Here is a 14,962-nt window from a genome sequence, read left to right on the forward strand (position 1 = left end):
TCAGATTTTCCAATAAAGGATGCTAAACTAGTACCACATTTTATTTAACCATTTATCTGATGATGGACATTTCAATTACTTAAAAATTGACTGTATAAAGAGTAGTACTGCAATGAACTTTGGAGTAATGATACCTTATCAAGTTCCTGATTTCAATTTATTTGATAAATACCCAGAAGTAGGATTGCTACATGTGGTAGTTCTATTTATTTATAATTTTTTGAGGACACTCAGTACTGTTTTCCATAATAATAGCAACATCATTTTGCATTCCTACCGGCAGTGTACAAGGGTTCCAATTTCTCCAAATGTTTGCCACCACTTAAAAAAAATGTTTTTTGATAATAGCTATTCTATCAGGTGAGATTATATAACATTATGATTTTTATTTGCATTTCCATGATTAGTGACACTGGGCATCCTTTCACCCTACTATTGGCCATTTTTGTGTCTTTTTGGAAAAAATGTCCATTCAGGACCTCATCCATTTTTTTCCTTGGGGTTTCTAGATTGTTTTCTATTGAGTTGTAGGACTTCCTTATGCACATTGATTTTGGAAATTAAACTCTCATCAGATATATAGGTTACAAGCCTTTTCTTCTGTTTCAGAGTTTGCCTTTTCATTTTGTTGATGGTTTCGGTTAGCATACAGAACAGTTTTAGTTTTATGTAGTCTCACTTGTCTGTTTTGCTTTTGTTTCTTGTGCTTTGGGGATTATATCCTTGAAATCATTGCCAAGATCATCTTTGAAGAGTTTTCTTCTAGAACTTTTATTGTTTCAGGTCTTATATAACTCTTTAATATGTTTTGTATTGATTTTTGTGTGTAGTGTAAGAAAAGGTCTAACCTCATTCATTTGCATGTGGATATCCCATTTTCCCAATGGCATTTTAAAAGAGATTATCCTTTCTGCTTTGTATACCCTAGACACCATTACTGAAGATCAGTTGACCATTATGCATAGATTTATTTCTGGGCTATCTACTCCGTGCCATCGGTGTATATAACTTTTGAAATTTATTATACTTTGGAGATTTAATTTTGTAGTATATTTTGAAAATAGGAAGCATTATGCCCCCAGTTTTGTTGTCTTATGTCTCAAGATTGTTATGGCTACTCAGTGTCCTTTGTGGTTCCTTATGTGAATTTTAGAATTGTTTTCTCCATATTTGTAAAAAAAAAAAATCATCAGGATTTTCATATAATTTTTATTGGATTTGCAGATTGTAAAGATAGTATAGACATTTCTACAATATTAAGTCTTCTGATGCTTGGATATGGATGCCTTTCCATTTGTTTGTTTATTTGTGAATATCTTTCATTAATGTTTTGCGATTTTCAGTCCTAGTGTTTTGCGATTTTCAGTCCTAGTATTTTGCCCCTTTGGTACATTTATCTCTTATTACCTTTGGAACTCTTACAATACTATGTGAACTTAAAACCTAAAAAGCTTCATTTTGTCAATTCATGTTCAAAAGAAAACATAAAGAGCAATGCTCTTACTTCCAGTGTTCTACTTCCAAGAGCTCAGTCCCTTGGTCTCTTTTTTTAGGGTGCAAATGCTCTTGTGACATACACTATCATTAGTGGAGCTGATGATAGTTTCCGTATTGACCCGGAATCTGGAGATCTGATAGCAACCAAGCGGCTGGACAGGGAACGCCGTTCCAAATATTCATTGCTGGTTCGTGCTGATGATGGTCTTCAGTCTTCAGATGTGAGAATTAACATCACCGTCAGTGATGTGAATGATCACACACCCAAGTTCTCCAGACCTGTGTACTCTTTTGACATCCCTGAAGACACAATCCCTGGTAGGTGACGTGCCCTTCAGTGTATTTTGGGAGGATCACCTTTGACTAAAATTACAGACTATGTTTTGTCTGCTCTTAATTAGTGACTAGTTTTTAACATATGCTACTCATTATAAAAATATATATGCTGGACTTTTGAATCTTTTAATTAACCATCTTTGCTACAATTCCCAACAAATTGCTAGATTTTGGAGACTGAATGAGGGTAGCCATTTATCTGATTACTAATTACAGGTATTTCTGTGTCTGAAAGTATTGTGACATAGGTTGTTAATTTCTCTAACAACCACAGTTTTGATACTCTTTTTCCACTTTAAAAATGTCTAATGTGATTATGCCATTGTGTATACAAAGAACAAAAAGGTAGGCAAAAAATGTGAATACTGGTTCTAAACATTTACTTGTTGTGCGACCCAGGGAAAGTTAATTGATTTCTTTTAGGTTCAATTTCTTCTTCTACGACATAGAAAAATAAATTCTCTTAGAATTAGGGTAAAGTTCAATGTAGAAAAATTTTCTGACTTTGCATCATGAAATTTGGGTATTAGTAAGTGCCCAATAAGTGTTACTAAAAATTTGAATCTTTAATTATAATCTTGCCTGTATTTGGGATTGGTGAGTCTGAGTACTCAATATCCATATTTCTGGTAATGTGTATGTTTCACTCTCATTATTGGAAACTTTTATCTAATTGAAATGTTTATTCTGAATTACATTTGAAATGAATATGCATGATAAGTCATATGGTTTGGAAACTCCATTTGGGAAAGGAATGAAACATTTATAGGAGACTACTTCTTTTTAGACTTTCATTCCCCCCAATGAGTTGCACATGAAATTCCCAACACACACACACACACACACACATAAATATATATATATATATATTTTTTTTTTTTTTTTTTTCAGACAAAGTCTCAGCCTATTGCCCTGGGTAGAGTGTTGTGTCTTCACAACTCACGACAACCTCCAACTCTTGGGTGCAAGCAATCCTCTTACCTCAGTTTTTCTATTTTCAGTAGAGATGGGGTCTTGCTCTTGCTTAGGTTGGTCTCAAACTCATGAGCTCAAGCAATCCACCTGCCTTGGCTTCACAGAGTGCCAGTATTACAGGCATGAGCCACCGCTCCCAGCCCCAACACGTTTATGTCCTGCTTTCTCTATGGCAATGACCATATGAACTATAGTGTGATCTCTCCAAAGGGTAAATCTATATTATTTCTTGTAATCCTCAGTTCCTGACATGAGCAATGGACTACTGTATATGTTCACTCAATTCATCAATATGTTTGTGAATTGATGCTGCCAAATGGAAAAATAATGTCATAGTAGGATTAATTCACCAGAACAACTACATTGCCTCCTGAGATACACTGTACATCTAATGTGTTATGTGTGGTTTTGGTATATGGGAATGTTGGTATCAGTATTAATGTAGAAATCTGCAGAATGTTGGGTTGACTATGTTTGCATAGTGGTTCTGTAATTATTTTACTGTGCAAATCCATTGTATATATTCTCTTAGTCATATCCCCATGTTTCACTAATTTTAGGCTATTAATTTCTCTTTTTCGATAGGTTCTTTGGTAGCAGCTATTTTAGCTACAGATGATGACTCTGGTGTAAATGGAGAAATTACATATATTGTGAACGAAGATGATGAAGATGGCATCTTTTTCTTGAATCCAGTTACTGGAGTTTTTAATTTGACTAGAGTATTAGATTTTGAAGCTCAGCAGTATTACATCTTAACTGTTAGAGCTGAAGATGGTGGGGGCCAATTTACTACCATCAGAGTTTATTTCAATATTCTAGATGTAAATGATAATCCGCCTATTTTCAGCTTGAATTCATATAGCACATCTTTAATGGAGAATCTACCTCTAGGATCTACTGTTTTGATATTCAATGTTACTGACGCAGATGATGGTATGTACTTTATTTAATAGCTTTGAAAACTTTATGAAAATGTCATCAGATCTATATTATAGTTACTTCATGTGTTCAGCTGTCACAAATTTTTGTTTTGTGAATATAGGTCCAAAGTTAAGGAATAGAATATAATTTAGCTATAAAAGATTTTTTAAAATTAAATATTTTATCAGTTAAATTCTTGCTTATATAATTACACATGTCTTTTATCATTTTATCAACTTTATAAATTATATCCATTTTTTCCCACTAAATGTGTGGCAAGATTGAAGTTTAGTAATATAAAAGTCCAGATAGCTTTGGGTAGATTTATATATATGTATATAATTTAAACTTAAAAATGATAAAATTTGGAAGCTAAGGAAACCAAAGCCTCAAGGAGAAATACTTACAAATGTATAGCTAAATTTTATATTTTTGACCCCAAAATTGCTAATAGTATTTTAGCAAGCTTTCATGCTTTTACTCAAAGGATAGTCTCAGATCTGTTTAACTTAAGTTATATACTCAAGTTAAGATTTTGCATTAAATGTTTACATGTTTGATTTGGATTTATTGCAAAACCATTTGGCATACTATTTTATTTTTATTTTTTTCATACTTTCTTATAATTTTTGTTCATACTGGCCATTCTTCTAAGACTTGTTTGATAATTATGTATATAAGATAGCATAAGACTTAGCATTGTAGAGATCACCAGTCTTTAAGAAAATTGTTTAGAAAGTTAGTACATTGTTTTCCCTCCCGCTGGTTGCAACCAAATGCCCTGCCAAGATAAAACAGTACTTTGAAAAGAAAGTAAGTCTCTAACCTGAGGAATGCCAACTACCATAAGCACATCTACTTCAATTCAGAATTTCCTGATTCTTAAGAATTGGATGGTTTATGCAATCTCAGAATATCATTCTATTTTAACATTCAATTCTATATTTAGTTGCCTTTCAGTAGTGTCTAGAAATGGCACTTGGAACATATAAGAAGCAAAAAGCACAGTGTTTTATATATGTTTCAGTAAACATAATTGGAAATACTTTCTTTAGAATTCATGGAGTGTCTTTCAAAGTTTCCTCCTCATATTCAAGTACAGTTAAAATTGGATACATGAATATATCTACAACACATGCAGCTCTAATCCTAGTACTACTACTGTTTCTACTACTATTGCCAATACTACTACTAATCATAAGAATACTAATAATATCTAATCACTGACATATGTCAAGCATTTAGTATGTACCCAGTCCTAACGTAAGAACATGGGACACAGTATTTCACATATCTCATCCCAGTTCTGTGGATTGACCCAAGTTAGTCATCTATGCATGATTGAGGTTAAGTGCTACCTTGGAGATTGAGTTCTCTGTTATTATAACTTTCAGTTAGTTACCTGTTTCTCGAATATGAATATTTTCAATACTATTCATACATTCTTAGCTCTGGTCCCTGTGATGATGCTCAATTTTTCTGTAGTGAAGATTTTCCCTCCATTTTCCTTTCATTTGTTTTATGTTAAAGAGAGCCCCTTGTTTCAGAAGATTGTTTCAGAAGATTGTGTACTTCTCTAGAATAAATTCCATTTACCTTCACAGCTTAAAATGTAGGGAAACTGGGAAAATAGCAGAAAACAAACTTTCTTTGTTAAAACCTGATGGAATATTTCATGCACATGTAAGTGCAGAAATACATTAACCATTGACCCGAAGGCACTTTCCATAAATTCTTCTTTTTAATTTTGTAGAGCAAAAGTTTCTAGCTACATTCATTCATTGTTTTAGTTTTGAATACTTTTATCAGTGTAATTTCCTGTACGTTGGCCGAAAATGTAGTACACAGTTTCTATTCTTTCTGAAGTTCAAGGACAATGATAAGGCTGTACAAGGGTAACCTTGCTCATAAAATTTGCCAACTCAGTTACACTAAAGATTCTTGAGGTTTTTCACAAACAGTATTATTCAGATATTTCAAAATTAGCTAAATATTCTTAACTTCTGATCAGAAAGTACCTGATAAGGCAATATTCTCATTGTCTTAAATGAGGAAGTTTCATATGAAAATAAATTTAACATTTTTTTTGTTTTCTGTATGGTAGGTTCTCTTAGAGTTTAAACTTTTGATTCAAATCTTTAATGATTTCACAAGATAAATAGTATCTGTCTTAATCATGAGACTTCTATCCATACAGTTCAAAAATATTTCCTTGAGGAAAATTATTATAAACTGGAGCATTGTGGAAATATCCTGGCTTTTAGTAATCATTTTATTATTCTAGAAATCTTTCCATGTTAAAATATTAGACAGTCATATAAGAATGGTTTGCCAATAAAGCAATTATAATTTTTGCTAAATAAGTAGCCCACATAGTCTTAGTGCACAGTGAAGACCATTTGGTCAATAAGTTTCATATTACAGTGATCTGTTGTAAGCAGATGAAACTGCTTCATAAAAATGAATATTATCAAGAATGTTTGCACACGTTGTAGCTCTGAGAAAAGTGGACAAATATTAGTAATTTGACACAATGACATCATGTATATTTGTGAATAAATATACATTTTTATAAGACGGAACTATATACCTACAGTTTTAAAAATATGTATTTTATTTTATAAATATATATATATGTATGTATATTTGTATCTATTTTATAGGCTGTACTTCCCGGAACTAAATTATCCATGGGAATGAAATCAAGTCTCTATCATCTATCTATAACAAACTATATATACAAAAATAAAACTGCTAAGAAGAATCATGTAACTAAATGACTTTCTGAATTGAACATTCTTCGAAATGTCAGCTGTTTTAAGTTAAAGTGGGCTTTTACAGCCCACTAAATTCAAGTTCCAACACTTCCAGATAAAGTATAGAATTTAAAAATAATATGTTTATTGTTTCATGATTCAGATATTTTATATATAATGTAGACAGAGAAAAAGGGTCCAAGCTTAGTATATTTCAGGATACTGCAAATGTTCAGGGAAAATTTTGAGTTTTAATATGTCCACATATGTTTTCTAGATGTAGAGCATATGCTCAGAGTTACTTAGTGGACTTCTCAGGAATGAAAGGGACTTTTCTTTATAGTAAAGTGAATGTAGACGTTCGTGGCCTATAATTGCACTCAGGTTTCAGTTCCTGAGAGGAGAGCTATTTCCTAGTGCTTACTATTTTGTGCAAAAGGTATTAAACTTTTATGTTTGTTTTATCAAAGATGATAATTGCTATCTTCGGTTCATTTTTAATATCATTACTGAATATATTTGTCATTATGGATTTCAACATAAAATCAAATATTCATTTTTTAAATTCTAGTTATTTTAAAATTTGTTACTTCCTCAACCCATACATTTGCCAAACTTCTCTCCCTTATAACAGAGGGTGCTCTGCTATTTATAACAAGGCCATAAAAACTTGGTATCAAGTTCTCCTTTAGCCTCTGCAATTTAGCTGTTTACTCAAGGAAGTAGCATACATGGTAGACTAAGGATATTCATGTCTTTGGTGTAATCACTGCCACTCCTATTGATTTATGTAGAAATGTCAGGCCATCACTTCCTAACCATGTGAAATTGTGTCAGTCTGTGTAACGTCCTTTGATCATGGATAGGAAAGATTTTATGTGCTTTTGTAGAACTATATTTTATATCTCTGTTGGCATTATTTTTATTCAGGTGTTTTCATAACTGTTTCTAAAAATAATGTCTGAGTGTGGAACTCAAAAGAAAGGGACCAAATATTTGCTGGTAGACTTTGCCATTGGAAATGCAGAAAAATTTCTTGAAAAGTATTGAGACTATATGTAATATATATGTATATATATCTGAATTTACATACATACACATGATCAAAATACAAAGTTCCACCAATTGATATGTGTATATGTGTATATGAAATTGGTAGAACATTTTATTCTCCAAACCTTTGGAATTTTACTGCAAAATATTTAAGTAGGTTGTTGGTCTTTTTCTATCCAGATCTTAAAATTCTCTTTCCCTCCTGTTGGTGAATTGACCTGTAAACGGTGTTGGTTTTATTTTTTCATCTTTTTCCTGATCCTTAGTCTCCTAAGTATTCCAAACTTTATAACCTCTGCTTTGTTCACTTGTGAATAGTCTTAAATAAACCACAAAGATTAAAAGCCTGGACTCATAATGAGGAGGGAAACCCTACCTTTTCAAAGATTTACTCAACTATTGTTTACTCTAGAAATTTTTGTCAATAAGCCAGTGTCTGAAAGTTATCTTTATAAATATTTTTCCTATGCATCAAGTTAGGCAAAGGACATTGCTTAGAGACCATAAAATCACAGGAAAAGAGTAATTGTGGCAGTTTAAAAAAGAACAAGCCCTACATGGTAGAAAAGAAAATCTCATTACTCAGGTTAAGTTTGCCTTTGTAAAAAACTCGATGAAGTTCAAGAAAAGGCAAAAGCTAACTGAAGCAGTCACAGAATACCGAGAAAGAATATTTAAAGTAAATAAAAGTGATTAAATTGTTGTACAAGTGTCTTGGAAAACAATAGACTTCATTTCTGATAGGTGGAATTCAGAGACCTGGATAGTTAAAATAAATTTTAGAAATATAGGAACTATTTGTAAGCAATTTTGTGTTACTTGATAGATGTTCCCTAATCTCAATGTATAAAATATTTACTAAAGACAATTATCTAGATGTATAACATGTTTCCTCTCACAATATCCTCCAATATTCCCAACATTAGTAGGATAAACTATAAAAATTCACATGTCATTGTGAGCCAGTGAATAAAACCTTATTCTGAGGCTAGAAAAACTGACTTTTTCATTCTGCTTCCAATGCTTGTCTATTATTTACCTTTAAATTATCTACTAAAACAATAGACTTATCTGTTCTCCACATTGTCTTTGTTATAAGAATCTCTGAAATTATTTTCTGAATTCAGAGTTTAAATATACAGTAGCATCTATGTAAGCTGACCACTCAAAGGACTGGAATAAACTGGTCAACATAAGGAGCTAGACCTACTATTCTGACACATACTTACTTACATACATCTGATACGTGTCTCGTCCATGAAAATTAGGGCAATTTAAGGAGGTAGTCAGGGTAGGAGGTGGTCAACTATGGAAGTTCTACTGTATTTTTTAATTAAAAAGTAACACATTCCTAGGAAATATAGCCCAATGATAGTATGAGCACTTATTTGGAGACTTCTACTGTTAATAATTCCTTTAAGAATAATTTTCAAAAACTTTAAATGTAGGCAATATAGTTTGAGAAAGAACTACTTAACTCTAAGACTATTATTGGCAAGATGCTTAATAAGAATTAATAAGTACTTATTGGCTCTGACAAGAAATGTAAAAGTAGACTTATAGCATCCATGACTAATGCCATACATCAGAACATTTTATTACCTTTCTCTGAAAACTGGTGTCGGTCTCAATAAACTACTGAAGTTATAAACGTTTGGCTAATAGTAAGAGTCTTACACTGTAGTGTTAGACCACTGGGAATTATGTGATAGAAATAAAGAAAAGTATAGAAAAATATCCACTCTATGGAATATTTTTACTTTTGTACTTAAACATTTCAACACCCTAGTAAATAGCAAGCAGCATATAGATCATTTGTTCACCAGATTGTAAATATCTTTTCAGATCAAAAGTAGGCAGGAAAAGACTTACAGGTATGTATTATTTACTAAAAAGTTAACTGCAGCTAACTCATTCCTAAAGTGTGTCAGGGTACATGATATATCAAGGAGGCAAAATCACAACCGAGAAGTTTAGTGCAGCTTACTTTGCAATTTTCATACATTTAAGAAAGTTTTATTTTTTTCTCTCCATTTTAGGCATCAACTCTCAATTGGCTTATAGCATTGCTTCAGGCGATAGCCTTGGACAGTTTACAATTGACAAGAATGGTGTACTTAAAGTTCTAAAGGCTTTGGATCGGGAAAGTCAGTCCTTCTACAACTTGGTTGTTCAGGTGCATGACCTGCCACAGCTCGTAGCCTCCAGGTTCACGAGCACTGCTCAAGTCTCCATTATTTTGTTGGATGTCAATGATAACCCGCCAGCATTTCTTTCCCCTAAGTTGACATACATTCCAGAAAACACACCTATCAATACTGTCGTTTTCAAAGCTCAAGCAACTGACCCCGATAGTGGTCCAAACAGCTACATTGAATACACCCTGCTGAACCCTTTGGGAAACAAGTTCAGTATTGGAACTATTGATGGTGAAGTGAGGCTTACTGGAGAACTGGACAGAGAAGAGGTTTCTAATTACACTCTGACAGTGGTGGCTACAGACAAAGGTCAACCGTCTCTCTCTTCATCTACAGAAGTTGTGGTTATGGTACTAGATATCAATGATAACAACCCCATTTTTGCACAAGCTCTGTATAAAGTGGAGATTAATGAAAACACGCTTACTGGAACAGATATAATACAAGTATTCGCGGCAGATGGAGATGAAGGTACAAATGGACAGGTCCGCTATGGCATTGTTGGTGGCAATGCCAACCAGGAATTTCGAATTGACTCCGTCACAGGTGCTATCACCGTGGCTAAGCCTTTGGATAGAGAGAAGACCCCTACTTACCTTCTAACTGTTCAGGCAACAGATCGGGGCAGCACCCCCCGAACTGATACCTCTACTGTGAGCGTTGTTCTACTGGATATTAATGATTTTGTGCCTGTATTTGAGCTCTCTCCGTATTCTGTAAATGTCCCTGAAAACTTAGAGACACTACCCAGAACAATTGTTCAGGTCAGTATTTTCAAATAAAGTAGTCTGTGTTGACTACTTGACATCTGATTGAAAATGCCTTGTTCACCACTGTTCCTGTTTCTCTCGCCCTCTGCCCATTCTCATCCATAAATGCTCAATTGCAGATACAGCAAATTTTGAAAAGGTTTATAAACATCAAACCTAAGAACCTACTAATTTCCTCATAGATGAAAATGTTGCATTTCAGTTGCATTCTTGTGTGGATGTTCATGTTGCCCTCATTTATGTATTTATCTTTTTGAATTTTGCTTCCCTTTATGAGTGGTACCTGCACATAGTAAGAAAATAAAATGATGTAAATGTTTGAACATTTGGTACAAATATTGCTCTACCTTTTGTCTCCATAAAGTCAATTACCTAGGTGACACTACTATTAATTTTTTTACGTATACATATGTTTATTAGGTTTCCACTTTTTGCCTTCACCAAATTAAAAAGGCTTAAAATTTAATAACAATAACAATGTTTAAGATAAGGACTAGAAATAAAAACCTCATAAGGAATGAATGGAGATAAATATATTCAGAAAAGAAATCAGACGATTGCTATATCGAAGTATTAAGCAATAATAACAATAATAATGCAAAGAAAGTAACAGTCACATTGTCAAATAAGAGTATGTCTATTATAGAATGCCTTGACTCCAAGGTTCAGCATAGAGTCATCAGTTAACTTCTTCTTCTAATTTTTTTCCAAAGTCTCAAAAAATAGACAACTAATATTTATAAATAAAAGTAAAAGATAATTTCAAAAAACATCATGCCAAATCTTATAGACAATAGAAAAAGAAGAAATATTCCAAAATCATTCTACTTCATCTGTATATACCTGATATTAAAATGGAGAAAATATATTATTATAAAGGAGAAATTCCAAACATATTTCATTATAAATGAGAATGTAATATCCTAAACAACATATTAACAAGCTGCATTAAAAATTAATGTTAAAGTAATGTACTTTGGCCAAAATTAAATTTAATTTATGTGAGAATTAGTCACTATTTTCTTTTTGCTGTTAAAATTTTTTGTGAAGCTTTCCAAAAATGCTATGCATAACTTTTGTGTATATTTTTACATAAATAGGCTTATGCAATGCATATTACACTGTACTTTTTAATTTTTTACTGGAAAAATAATCTTAGGAATCTTTGAGTGTGGTTCTACCTTGTTATTTTGAATGAATACATCTAATTTTATGGGATGCATTGTCTTTATCTTACTCCCATCTATGGCGTGTACTATTCTCTTCCCCAGGTGGTAGCAACAGATGATGATCAAGGTTCTAACAGCAAACTCTCCTACGTTCTTTTTGGTGGTAATGAAGACAATGCTTTTACTCTCTCAGCAAGTGGAGAACTTAGAGTAATACAGAGTCTAGACAGGGAAAGCAAGGAGCAATTTGTCTTAACAGTTACAGCTACAGATTCTGGTAAGTCCATTGCAGCCTTGTTCAATTGTGAAAAAATTTATTTATAATATGAGTCAATGAAAGGATCTCTTGTGTATCATTAAATTCAATATTTGTCAAAGTTTACTAATGGTTGAAATCCTGGATTATATATATGTAATTCATAGCACATAAATCACTTTATGAAATTTATGTGTAAATGATAAGGGTTTAAGCACATTGGGAGCAAACTTATTCTTGTAAAACAAAATGCATTCTTGCCCTGTAAGCCACCTGAGTCCCTCTGAGTGTGACCTTGCATGCTACCACTTGATCCAGGAATCATTTAGTGTACTTGAGCTTTGAAAACATTCAGATGGTTCTTAACATTTATTCTCTTTGACAGATCTGGGTGAGTCAGCCTATTAGGAGGAACTTTCACTAGAAAGTAGTTCAGTAAAGCATCTATCTAAATACACTAATTTCTCAAGGACCAAGTTCTGGTCCCAAGGAACCAAACTAAGCAATTTGAGGGGAAACCAGAGCTTAGAATTCTTAATATAAGGACAATTAAGAAAAGTGTAACTAATTTCAGTGAAGGACTGTTGCCTTTAAATGAGAATGTGAAGACCAAGTGTGTGAAGATTCTACCTACTATTAAGATAGAGGGGTTATGAATTATGGAGAGTCCTGAGTTGTATAGAGTGAAAATTTAAATTATCAGTTAAAGAAAGGCCTTTGGAAGTCTGTCATTATGAGCCTTAAAAATGGTGCTAAGGAGAATGATCCAAGGCAAAAGCAAGTTTCAGTGACACTGGTGCCTTAGTTGGGTATTTTGACTGTCTTAAAAAGTAAAGCAGCTGGGCCGGTGGCTCAAGCCTGTAATCCTAGCATTCTGAGAGGCCGAGGCCAGTGGATTGCTTGAACTCCTGAGTTCGAGACCAGCCTGAGCAAAAAGTGAGACCCCATTTCTACTAAAAATAGAAAAATGGAGGTAAGAGGATTGCTTACACCCAGGAGTTGGAGTTGGAGATTGCTGTGAGCTATGATGCCACAGTACTCTACCCAGGGCGGCAGCTTGAGACTCTGTCTCAAAAAAAAAAAAAAAAGTAAAGCATTATGTGATCCTTGTCTCAAAGCACAATTCTCTATGGGTGCTTTTTTTTAAGCTGCCCTAAATTGGGCTACTGTTTCTGAGGTCACCCGGGGGAAGAGTATTCAATTAGATGTCTGATGATCACTTGGTAAGAGTGATGTAGAAAGCAATCAGAAATTATGGGTGGGGAATGGGGTCAAACTAGATGACTTTATTTTTTCCAGGAAAAAGTAGTTTATATTATTTTATTTTTATCATTTCAGATTAAAAGGAGAGTACAAATGTTTAGGTTACATTGTTTTTGTTTCCAAGGTAAAGTTCAAGTTATGATTGAGGCCTTTACCCAGAGGGTATGTTGTATACCCTTACATTGTCCACATTAGGTGAGAACTTACTGATCCTCCTCCCTCCTGCCCTTTATAGTTTCCCTGCTCCTCTCCCCCTCACTTGAATATACATGTGTTTTGTTTTTTGGGTTTTTTTTTTTTTTGTATCTATGGGCGTGTAGTTGTTTACATATTGGTTTCATATTAGTATTGAGTACATTGGATACTTACTTTTCCATTCTTTTTTTTTTGTAGAGACAGAGTCTCACTTTATCGCCCTCAGTAGAGTGCCGTGGCGTCACACAGCTCACAGCAACCTCCAACTCCTGGGCTTAAGCGATTCTCTTGCCTCAGCCTCCCAAGTAGCTGGGACTACAGGCACCCACCACAACGCTCAGCTATTTTTTGGTTGCAGTTCAGCAGGGGCCGGGTTTGAACCCACCACCCTCGGTATATGGGGCCGGCGCCTTACCGACTGAGCCACAGGCGCTGCCCTACTTTTCCATTCTTATGATACTTTACTAAGTAGAATGTGTTTCAACTTCATTCAGGTGAACACAAAAGATATAAAGTCTCCATTCATTTTTATGGCTGAATAGTACTCCATGGTATACATATACCACAGTTTGTTAATCTGTTCGTAATTTGATGGTCCCTTGGGTTATTTCCACATCTTGGTGATTGTGCATTGAGCTGCCATAAACATTCTAGTGCAAATGTTCTTGTGGTAAAATGATTTTTTTTTTCTGGGTAGATACCTAGCAATGGGATTGTGAGAGCCAATGGAAAATCTACTTTTAGTTCTTTGAGAATTCTTTGGACTTCTTTCCATACAGGTTGTATTAGTTTGCAATCCCATCAACAGTGCAAAAGTGTTCCCTTCTCTCCACATGCACACCGGCATCTGCACCGTCAGAATTTTGCAATGTGGGCTGTCCTCACTGGGGTTGGGCAGTATCTCACAGTGGTTTTGATTTGCATATCTCTGAAAATTAGGGATGATGCACTTTTTAAAATGTATTTGTTGGCTATTCATCTGTCTTCTTCAGATAAGTATCCATTCAAATCTCTTGCCCACTTATAAATGGGATTGTGTTCTCTTTTTTTTTGATTAATTTGAGTTCTCTGTAGATTCTAGTTATTGGCCCTTTGCCAGATTCATAACATGCAAATATCTTCTCCCATTCTTAAGGCTGTCTGTTTGCTTTAGCTGTTGTGTCCTTAAGCTGTGCAGAATGTTTTCAGCTTGAGCATAGATGACTTTTTAAAACTCTCATGTGTGACCCCAATTCTATGTTCAATTACTTCCACGGCATACTTTTGATAATATTAAATCTCATGTGTAACCACAATTCTGTGCATGCTTTTTACCACTTTTTTGGTGAAAATGTGAGAATTTTAGGTATCAGATTTTAGAATAGGCAGTTTAATCCTATTTTCCAGGAATGAGGCCTCTGACACCAGACTTAAAATACATACTCATTGGTATGATTTAAAAGTTAAATTCGTAGATGATATGAGAAAACTAAAAAAAAAATATGGCATCTTTAAGATCCCAGATGCCATGTTATTCTTGAATTCATAGTGTTCTGTGGACCTGGAAAATATCAAAATGTTCTAAAGAAAA

The 14,962-nt window shown here is 33.8% G+C and overlaps 1 protein-coding gene across 2 annotated transcripts in view; it reads left to right on the forward strand.

Annotated features, from left to right (window-relative positions):
• FAT4 (FAT atypical cadherin 4) overlaps positions 1 to 14,962 on the forward strand; it is a 204,065-nt gene that overhangs the window by 119,066 nt on the left and 70,037 nt on the right. For both annotated transcript variants that reach the window (XM_053577478.1, XM_053577566.1), the window contains exons 3-6: positions 1,554 to 1,815; positions 3,394 to 3,744; positions 9,581 to 10,503; positions 11,781 to 11,955. In XM_053577478.1, the coding sequence (XP_053433453.1) occupies positions 1,554 to 1,815; positions 3,394 to 3,744; positions 9,581 to 10,503; positions 11,781 to 11,955 (1,711 nt within the window). The remainder of the gene's footprint in view (positions 1 to 1,553; positions 1,816 to 3,393; positions 3,745 to 9,580; positions 10,504 to 11,780; positions 11,956 to 14,962) is intronic.

Source organism: Nycticebus coucang, chromosome 1, assembly GCF_027406575.1.
Source record: "Nycticebus coucang isolate mNycCou1 chromosome 1, mNycCou1.pri, whole genome shotgun sequence".
NCBI lineage: Eukaryota > Metazoa > Chordata > Mammalia > Primates > Lorisidae > Nycticebus > Nycticebus coucang.